The sequence below is a fragment of the Saimiri boliviensis genome, chromosome 7 (genome assembly GCF_048565385.1).
Source record: "Saimiri boliviensis isolate mSaiBol1 chromosome 7, mSaiBol1.pri, whole genome shotgun sequence".
NCBI lineage: Eukaryota > Metazoa > Chordata > Mammalia > Primates > Cebidae > Saimiri > Saimiri boliviensis.
The window spans coordinates 118907615-118917756 of NC_133455.1; the positions used below are offsets into that span (position 1 = coordinate 118907615).

Genomic DNA, 10142 nt, shown 5'->3' on the forward strand with positions numbered 1-10142 from the left:
CCAAGAAATCCTAATATCTAAACCAGAATTTTCTGTGTCCCATTTACTGACAACATTACAATTTCATGTTTATCGCCCTCATTGTATCTTCTGTTGAGAAGATCAACACTGCAGAGCTTTTTGAGGATACTGGTAATTACCTCAATAATGTATTTCTCAATGCAGTGTCCCTTTAGCTCTTCTAAGTCATATAATGGGGAGAAGGTGAAGTTCCCATGTGATGAATTCACCTTAATACTCCTATCTTCCTACACTTTTAGATTCTTTCTTCTACATTCCCCCAGTTACAGCATTTAAGCCTCATTTAATGTTAATGACAATTTGTTTAAAGCTTTAGTTGACGAAGGCAGTGAACTGGCTACACAAGCTAACACATTAAACCCAGAATCTGTAATAGAAATAGCTGTTACTATTATTGATAGTTAATATCAACATATTAACCAGGATGGATAGTCCTCCAGCAAATTAAATTCTGACTTTTTCCAAGCAATTGATTCCTTCTTGAAGTTCCTAGTCTATAGATCGTATTGACAAATCCAAAATATACAGAGCTTAAAATGAGAAAAATTGTGCAAATTTAAGAAATCAGATCCATTCCCATTTGCATCCTAGAGCCTTTCAGTCATTACTGTGCAAAAGGAAATTACTGGCTCCAGTCACTGAAGTCTTTAGGCAGTTCTAGCCCAGTGCAGGACCGGCTGTCTTCTTGATCTACATCACAGCTGACAAAAAGGAGAGATAAAGACAATTATACCACGGTCTAAGTGGCAGACAGATATATTATTCTTCCCTGGTCAGCTGAAAGTCAATTCATCATCAGTGATATTCAAAATCAGAAGTCTCTGCTGCCATGCCAAGTACAATAGAGGCAATATATATCATTTTAATTGCTGGTGAATTGACTGTAGGGATTTTGGGAAATGGATTCATTGTACTAGTTAACTGCATTGACTGGCTCAAGAGAAGAGATGTTTCCTTGATTGACATCATCCTGATCAGCTTGGCCATCTCCAGAATCTGTTTGCTGTGTGTAATATCTTTAGATGGCTTCTTTGTACTGGTCTTTCAAGATGCATATGAAAATTACAACCTACTAATCATTATGGATGTTGTCTGGACAACTGCAAATAATTCAAGTCTATGGTTTACTTCTTGCCTCAGTATATTCTACTTACTCAAGATAGTCAATATATCCCACCCATTTTTCTTCTGGCTGAAGCTGAAGATCAACAAGGTCATCCTTGGGGTTCTTCTGGGGTCCTTTCTTATCTCCTTAATTATGAGCATTTCAGTGAATATATGGTATCACTTTTTCAATGCCAATCATGAAGAAAACATTACTCAGGAATTCAAAGTGAGTAAAATTCCAAATGCTTTCAAACAGATAACCCTGAACCTGGGGGCGATGGTTCCCTTTATTATTTGCCTGATCTCATTTTTCTTGTTACTTTTCTCCCTGGTTAGACACACCAAGCAGATTCAACTGCATGCTACAGGGTTCAGAGACCCCAGCACAGAGGCCCACATGAGGGCCATGAAGGCAATGATCATCTTTCTGCTCCTCCTCATTGTGTACTATTCCGTCTTTCTTGTTATAACCTCTAGCACTCTGATTCCTCAGGGAAAATTAGTGTTGATGATTGGTGGCATAGTAACTGTCATTTTTCCAGCAAGCCATTCATTAATCCTAATCATGGGAAACAGCAAGTTGAGGGAAGCTTTTCTGAAGATGTTAAGATTTGTGAAGGGTTTCCTTAGAAGAAGAAAGCCTTTTGCTCCATAGAGACCCCTAAAGAGGAGAAAGAAATCAATAAAAGGCATTCTCCCTTCTTCTGTTTGCATTCATTTTCTCTCATATGCTATTAGAAGTCATTAATATCTATCATAATTCTAAAGGTTTGTGGTTCCTTCACATTTTTGTCTTGTTTAATTGGTAATCTAATGTTATTGCACCACATATTCTTTGTCATTGTAGAAAACATGAATTTAAATTCCATATTAACATTTCATCATTTCATGTCATTGGCTAAATACAAAGAGGTTCTACTTCTATTCTGACAAATACTGACAAAGGCCTTAAACTCAATGAGGAGAAGAATTTCAGGCAAACAGGCTTTGGGGAAAAGATTTTAGAACTCATCAACCCTTTCTATAAAATCAGTCATGCAAAACAACTCTCTGCTTTGAAATGAAGGCCAGTCTTTATCATCACTGCCCTATCCTCTCCATTTCTGGAAGAATTTGTCTTGATCAAGATGGGAGAAAAAAGTCTTTAATGAGATTCTGCCTAGGATGATATACGATGTGTGAAAAGGAGTATAGTCTCAAGAATGAAGGTTTGACCAGGAGAGGATGCACAGGTGGTTATGTATAGCAGAACCACCTTGAGAAAGAAGGTGGAGGGTCCCAGTAGTCAGCTTGCTCATAAGTACATGAGCTGGGGGTGGCAATTTTAGAAGTCAGTTCCTAAAGATTCTTTGGAATGTTCTATATAGTCTTCTAACTCAGAAATCTCTGACATGACCTGTTTTTTCCCCTGCATGATTTTCTTTTCTATTTTGTTTCCAGTAACATTTTATAGGTAACCAGGTTGCTTTAAGTTATTAAGTTTATGCTTTCCTTACACGTTACACACATGTAAGAAATAGGAAAAATCTGCATGTGTTATACACATTGTAGAACTATTTAAATACAAGAAGATCCCTAGTGGATTGTGATTTGTATTACCTACATTCAAATGTATTTTGGGCTAAGTTGTACTCTCCCTCACCCCAAAACAAATAAATCTAATTTAACAGTAGAATTAGTCCTATTCCTTGGAAATACTGGTAGGTTAAAAAAATTTTTTTTTACATATTTGCTCTATCTAGAAATAATACAGTAACATGTACTGTGAGATCACCAATCTTATAAAAGGATTTGATTGGAACTAGAATAATGTAAAGTTTAAATTTTTTAAATTTTAGATTAAAATGCTTATTATACAAGAGACGAGGTTTCAGGAAGTGGATTGTCTTCAAGAGTATTTCTTACATTAAAAAAATAAAGACAACAAATCTTTATCTGGCATATTTCACTTCTAAGAAACAATTAACAAAAAAGCAAATACTTAGTAAATATTGTCATGTTCCTGCCTTAAAAAATGTCATTTATAATTAGATTTGTATCATATCCTTCTCTAATTAGCCATTTAAATGAAGACAAGCATTATTGCCCTCTGATTAAATGTTAACTGTCTAAACTCTAATTGTACTAATTATTTCCAAAGTGAAAATTTGTTTCCATCTGGGAGACCTGATTGTGGGTCATTTATAACTTACATGATGAAAGTGAAGTTTTACTTACACAACTGGATTTTTATTAAACATTTATCTCTTTTTTTTGGTGACTGCTTATTCAAAACTCAATTTGATGGGTCCAAATATAGAGCTGCAGCAAGAAGCCTGTTGCAAATTTGTGATATAAAATCTCTTTGATTTTGCATGAGAGAAATTTCAGCCACGCGTCTCAGATTTCATTCACTAAAAGATAATAATTATAGTTTTCCCAGGGTATAAATAACTAGTCAAGCTGTTCATTTGGAGCGATTAGTTGGTTTCATGTTTGGGAACATAGAGAGAGTACTATTTTAGAGGAGAGCTGAACACTTGTAGAATGATATCAATGTCAAAATAATAGCAGATGAAAACATTATTGCATCATTCAAAGAATTTACTAATCATGCGTCAATAGATCACCTGTAAATTAGCTCATCTACAGCGATATTTGAGACCAGATTGTTATCTCTACAAACATGTTCAGTGCTGCAGATAGCATCTCTATAATCCTAATAACTGGAGAATTCATAATAGGAATATTGGGGAATGGATACATTGGACTAGTCACCTGGATTGATTGGATTAAGAAGAAAAAGATCTCCACACTTGACTGCATCCTGACCAATTTAGTTATCTCCAGAATTTGTTTGATCAGTGTAATGGTTCTAAATGGCATTGTAATAGTACTTTACCCAGATGTTTACACAAAGAGGAAGCTACAGATAGTCATTTGTACCTTCTGGACATTTGCCAACTACTTAAATATGTGGTTTACCACCTGCCTCAATGTCTTTTACTGTTTCAAGATAGCTAATTTCTCTCACTCACTTTTTCTCTGGCTGAAGTGGAAAATTGACATGGTGGTTCGCTGGGTCCTGCTGGGATGCTTTGCCATTTCCTTGTTGGTCAGTCTTATAGTACCAATTGTGATGAGTTGTGATTATAAGTTTCTTGCAACTGCAAAACATAAAAGAAACATCACTGAAATGTTCCACGTGAGTAAAATGCCAGCCTTCAAACCCTTGACTCTCTTTAACCTGTTTGCAATTGTCCCATTTATTGTGTCACTGATATCTTTTATCCTTTTAGTAAGATCTTTATGGAGACATACCAAGCAAATAAAACTCCATGCTACCAGCGGTAGAGACCCCAGCACAGAGGCTCATGTGAAAGCCATTAAAACTATGACTTTATTTATTTTCTTTTTTTTCCTGTACTATATTATTTCTCTTTTTGTGACTTTTAGCTATCTCATTGCAAAATATAAATTAGCTATTGTGTTTGGAGAGATCGTAGCAATTCTCTATCCCTTGAGTCACTCACTTATTTTAATTATTTTAAATAAGAAACTGAGGCAGGCATCTGTCAGAGTGCTGACTTGTAGAAAAATTGCCTGCATGATATGAAATCTTAGTTTTATAAATGGAATTTAAAATCAAATCTTCTTCTTTAATAAAATATAATTTTCTTAAAAGTCCATTCTCATTTTCCCATTCTCTCATTTATTTTGGATGCATATCTTTTTAAGTGTTATTAGGACCTAGTGGGAAACTAATCAGTTATGTCTCTTTACAACCCAGAAATGCTCATCTTTACATTCCCTTTCCTTGAAGAATTTCAGAGCTCATGCTTCTCTTCTTCTTGTCTCAACACAAATGTTAGGCATGTATTGCCTAAAGTCTTTTCAGATTTTACTTTGGCTCATGGTAAACTGAACCTGAGCTGTACTAACTGGTTTCCTGGTTTCTCATTTTCCTTTGTCATATATATATATATATATATATTTTTTTTGAGACAAAGTCTCGCTCTGTCTCCCAGGTTGGATGGAGTGCAGTGATGCAGTTTCGGCTCACTGCAACCTCTGCCTCCCCAGTTCGAAATTCACCTCCCTCAGCCTCCTGTGTAGCTGGGATTACAGGTGCATGCCATCATGCCCAGCTAGTTTTTGTATTTTTGGTAGAGACGGAGTTTCACCATGTTGGTCAGGCTGGTCTCGAACTCCTGACCTCGTGATCCTCCCGCCTAGATCTCCCAAAGTGCTGGGATTACAGGTATGAGCCACCTCGCCCAGCCTCAGTCATACATTTTTATTGCTGGTCCCTAATTGTGCTCCTTTCATGGCTCTATTGAGTCACTCCCATTTGGATTATTGACTAGGAGCTCAGATCTTCCCTGGTCTGTCTTTAGTTTTCCTGATTCATGGTCTCCTGGGTAATATTTCCTGGTTGAACTTATTCTGATGCTTTCTATTTATTTTCCTTGAAATTAAATTTCCTCTCAAACAACTTGCTTTTCATGCCACACCTGGGTGGGAATCGAACCCATTCAAGTTCCACTCACTTACGGGGTGCTCCTAAGCCCTCTTCGCAATCTGGATAAAAGACTGGAGATAACAAATATCAGTTAGACTGCTCACTCAGGTTCTTTTCTCTAACCAGAGGCTGCAAAGGTTTTCACTCAGGATTAACAAAAGAAATAAATTGGGACAACATTAACATATACATTTAAGAAGCACATACTGTCAGTGGAAGAAGCAATAAATGTTTACAAAAAATACAAAGTAATCTTTTATTCAAAAAGAAGGAAAGTGTGTCACCAAAAATGTTTAATTTTGCTGTGAAGATGAAATCGAGTCTCCCTATAATATTGAAACATTTGCTCTGTGATGTCTCAGGTTGTGCATGTTCTAATACGGCTGCACATTTTTGCTTTTACTCCCATTATTTTCTATATTTAATTCTGATGTATTTCAATCTATGAATTTCCTTGTGTTATAACTAAAACACTAATGACCTGAAAATTACCATTTGTCTTATTGTTATGCAAAATTCACTTTGTAAAGTACTAATGCTTATAACTCTAAGTATGTAAACTTTATGAACTACATTTCTAATATGCTAGCTGTTTATGTTACTCTTTGTTGTACAAGACGGAAGAATTCATGTTCTTTTGATGAAATATATTATTCTAAAAAAAAACCTGTAGAAACTTTATATTTTTCTAAATGTTTAGATGAAATAAATATTTTATTGAATGAGTACTTTTTTGGGAAGATTTTATCCTTTTAGTCTTAAGTTTTTTTCTTCCATATTTTGTTTCCTGCATCTCCAACGTTTCAAGCATCTTCAGTGACCGCAGTGACTAGAGTTCAAAGTAGTGGACTTTTGGCAAAACACTCTCCTGTAGAACTTTTTTCATAACTATATATTCACATAACTTCATGCTATGCAACACTGGTATGCATAAAATCTACATTTATTTTCAAAACCAAACAAAAATAGGTCTAAAAATTATTTGGGCAAAGATGTCATCAGAGTTCCTGTGAGCACTTCATTTACCAGGATACACTGTGGGGTAAAAATGATGAGTCAAAGTTGGTTATCATTTCCAAGATTGTCCTATCGTAGGTGATGTACCAGCTTCCTGTAAACATAGCTGCTTAATCATCCCACTTGTCCAAAAATTAAGGCTACATCTCCAGAATGAAGGTTCGTCCTTTAAGGAAGGATAAGAGGAGACACACATACCCAGGAAGGTGTCAGTACCCAAGAACTCTTCCGGAAATGCCACATAGTAAAGTGCTTCTCAGTAACTAGAGAAGCTATTTCAAACTAAGAATTCGTCTGTAGAGAAGTGGAAAGTTTAATCTTCAGCACTCTGCTAGAAGGGTTAAGGATCTTGATACTCATACAATTTGTAAATAGGAGAGTGGAGAGAATGAAATACAGAATTTTACTATCTTCTCTCTCATGCATACAACTGCCCTTGAGAACATTTTTACAATTTTTTAAAAATCTGTATGAAAGTATAATTGATATAAAAATAACTGCATATATTTAATATATACAATTTGGAGAGACTGAACATACTCAAACACTCATGATATTATCACCACAAAGTTACAGATGTATCTACTATATCCCAAAGTTTCCTTGAGAACATTTTAAGTGAAAATGAAAAATTTAAAGATAATCAATTGTCTTTTTTTATTATAGGTCCTCTACCTTATTATATAACATCACTAAGTAACCATTAAATGTCACTTTGTCAATAAGACAATATGTTACATTAAGAGACACTATGCTGGGCGCAGTGGCTCACGCCTTTAATCCCAGCCCTTTGGGAGGCTGAGGCAGGTGGATCATGAGGTCAAGAGATCGAGACCATCCTGGTCAACATGGTGAAACCCCATCTCTACTAAAAATACAAAAAATTAGCTGGGCATGGTGGCGCATGCCTGTAATCCCAGCTACTCAGGAGGTTGAGGCAGGAGAATTGCCTGAACCCAGGAGGCGGAGGTTGCGGTGAGCCGAGATCGTGCCATTGCACTCCAGCCTGGGTGACAAGAGCGAAACTCCGGCTCAAAAGAAAAAAAGAGACACTATGCCATAAAATTGTTCACTGCACAGCCAGAATAATAAGCTAAAGTTTCTTTGGAGCAAAATAATCTACATTTAGTGTTAACTTTTTAAATTTCCTGAAAATATATAACTCACTATCAAGCCAAATTTTGGATTCTTAATTAATTATCAATAGTAACACACAACAAAATAAATATTCTTCCAAGAATTTCAATTTTTGCCAACTTTATACTTGCTACCAAATTCTTGATGTTTAGGTTTGCCAGACAAAATATGGAACACTCAACCAATTTGAACTTCAATACTTCCTGAAAGCACTGATGTTATATAATTTGGCACATACACTAAAAAATTATTCATTTGTTTACCTGTAATTCAAGTTTAACTGGATGCCCTGAATTTTTAGTTGCTAAATCTAGCAACTCTATTGAGGTTACTAGTATACATCACAAATTAATGAATTCAGAATGCATATGCCTTAGCCTCAGAAAGACGATACAGGACTATGAAAGGGAACTGACTCAATTTGCATCTTAGTAAACAGTAGCTCAGTCTAAATTAACCATATGTGGAAAAATACAACCTGCGGAGTAGGTAAATGGGCATACAGTGGCCAGGCCAAGGATTGCCAACCACATTGTTTGTCAAGACTAATTAGGATTTAATGAAGATAGCTGCAGTTTTCATTTATCATTCCCGTCTCCATCACAAGACAGACTACAATGAAGAGATAAACAAAGTTACATCAAAATCTAAGAAGCAGGTGTAGAAGTCAAACTCCATCAGGTCAACTAGAAACGAATTGCCTATTTCTCTATTTAAACATGACAGATAAAGTGCAGACTGCCTTACTGATCTTAGCAGCTGGAGAGTTTTCAGTCGGGATCTTAGGGAATGCATTCATTGGATTGGTAAACTGCATGGACTGGGTAAAGAAGAGGAAGATTGCCTCCATTGATTTAATCTTCACAAGTCTGGCCATATCCAGAATTTGTCTATTGTGCATAATACTGTTAGATTGTTCTACACTGGTGCTGTATCCAGATGTCTATGCCACCGGTAAACAAATGAGAATCATTGACTTCTTCTGGACACTAACTAACCATTTAAATATCTGGTTTGCAACCTGCCTCAGCATTTACTATTTCTTCAAGATAGCTAATTTCTTTCACCCAGTTTTCCTCTGGATGAAGTGGAGAATTGACAGGATGATTTTCTGGATTCTACCGGGGTGTTTGGTTCTCTCTGTGTTTATTAGCCTTCCAGCCACTGAGAATTTGAATGCTGATTTCAGGCGTTGTGTGAAGGCAAAAAGGAAAACAAATTTAACTTGGAGTTGCAGAGTAAATAAAGATCAACATGCTTCTACCAAGTTATTTCTCAACCTGGTAACGCTGCTCCCCTTCTCTGTGTCCCTGATGTCTTTTTTCCTCTTGATCCTCTCCCTGCATAGACATATAAGGCGAATGCGGCTCAGTGCCACAGGGTGCAGAGACCCCAGCACAGAAGCCCATGTGAGAGCCCTGAAAGCTGTCATTTCCTTCCTTCTCCTCTTTATTGCCTACTGCTTGGGCTTTCTCATCGCCACCTCCAGCTACTTTATGTCAGAGACAGAGTTAGCTGTGATTTTTGGTGAGTCTCTAGCTCTAATCTACCCTTCAAGCCATTCATTTATCCTAATACTAGGGAACAATAAATTAAGACAGGCATCTCTAAGGGTGCTTTGGAAAGTAATGTGTATCCTAAAAGTTAGACAATTCTAACAACATAAACAGATCTGAAGAGAAACTATGCTTTTCTAGGACAAACAAAAATAAGATGTTCCTAAGGTAACTTCAGTTCTTGCATTCATGTTTTATGTGATTAATGACTCCTATAACTTATTTAGTATATCTGTAAGTGTAATTTAGGGAATCTCATGTACATCTGGCTGGATCTATCTCTGTCTCTGTCTCTGACTTTTTCTGTGTCTCCCTGTTTCTCTCTTCTCTCACTCTGCCTTTCTTTACAGTTGGTGTGTTGTTGCTTTTTTTTTTTTTTTTTAACATGTTTCAGAACAAATGGAAATTAATATCCTACTATCAACTATTGAGAGTAGAGGGCATTTTCATAGTTCTAAATCCTATTTCCAGATGCAAAGATGTGTGACTAATTCAAAACAACTGTAATAGCATCTTGCTGTTATTTGCATCCTTATGAAAAGCAGCTGGTTCATTCTCATAATCCTAGTTAGACTGTTCTTCTCAGATCATCCAACTAAGTATTACCTTTGGCAAAGACTTTGTAAAGTGACAGTTCTTAATAAATGCTGTGGAATTCTATGAATCATCTTATTATAATCACAGTTAAGGTATATAGTATGGCTAAATACATTGTCACAGTGAGTTCAAAGATTATTTGAGAATAACAATCAATGAATGAAGGCCAATCTATAAGTACAAGAGGGAAAATTTATGTAAAAAAT

The 10142-nt window shown here is 36.0% G+C and overlaps 3 protein-coding genes across 3 annotated transcripts; all 3 read left to right on the plus strand.

Moving 5' to 3' along the window:
- Window positions 1–758: 758 nt before the first annotated feature.
- Window positions 759–1797, plus strand: TAS2R9 (taste 2 receptor member 9). Its single transcript, XM_003934510.4, has one exon. It carries the CDS (start codon window positions 851–853, stop codon window positions 1781–1783), a length of 933 nt encoding a protein of 310 aa, XP_003934559.2. The 5' UTR covers window positions 759–850; the 3' UTR covers window positions 1784–1797.
- A 1680-nt stretch (window positions 1798–3477) lies between these two features.
- TAS2R8 (taste 2 receptor member 8) lies at window positions 3478–4723 on the plus strand. The gene has a single exon (XM_003934509.4). The coding sequence runs from the start codon at window positions 3794–3796 to the stop codon at window positions 4721–4723; it is 930 nt and encodes a 309-aa protein (XP_003934558.1). The 5' UTR covers window positions 3478–3793.
- Window positions 4724–8502: 3779 nt separating this feature from the next.
- Window positions 8503–9441, plus strand: TAS2R7 (taste 2 receptor member 7). Its single transcript, XM_003934508.4, has one exon. It carries the CDS (start codon window positions 8503–8505, stop codon window positions 9439–9441), a length of 939 nt encoding a protein of 312 aa, XP_003934557.1.
- Window positions 9442–10142: the final 701 nt, after the last annotated feature.

What these genes read in the sequence shown, in the direction of transcription:
- TAS2R9 (XM_003934510.4), top strand. Translation starts at nt 851, where the DNA reads ATGCCAAGTACAATAGAGGCAATATATATCATTTTAATTGCTGGTGAA.
- TAS2R8 (XM_003934509.4), top strand. Translation starts at nt 3,794, where the DNA reads ATGTTCAGTGCTGCAGATAGCATCTCTATAATCCTAATAACTGGAGAA.
- TAS2R7 (XM_003934508.4), top strand. Translation starts at nt 8,503, where the DNA reads ATGACAGATAAAGTGCAGACTGCCTTACTGATCTTAGCAGCTGGAGAG.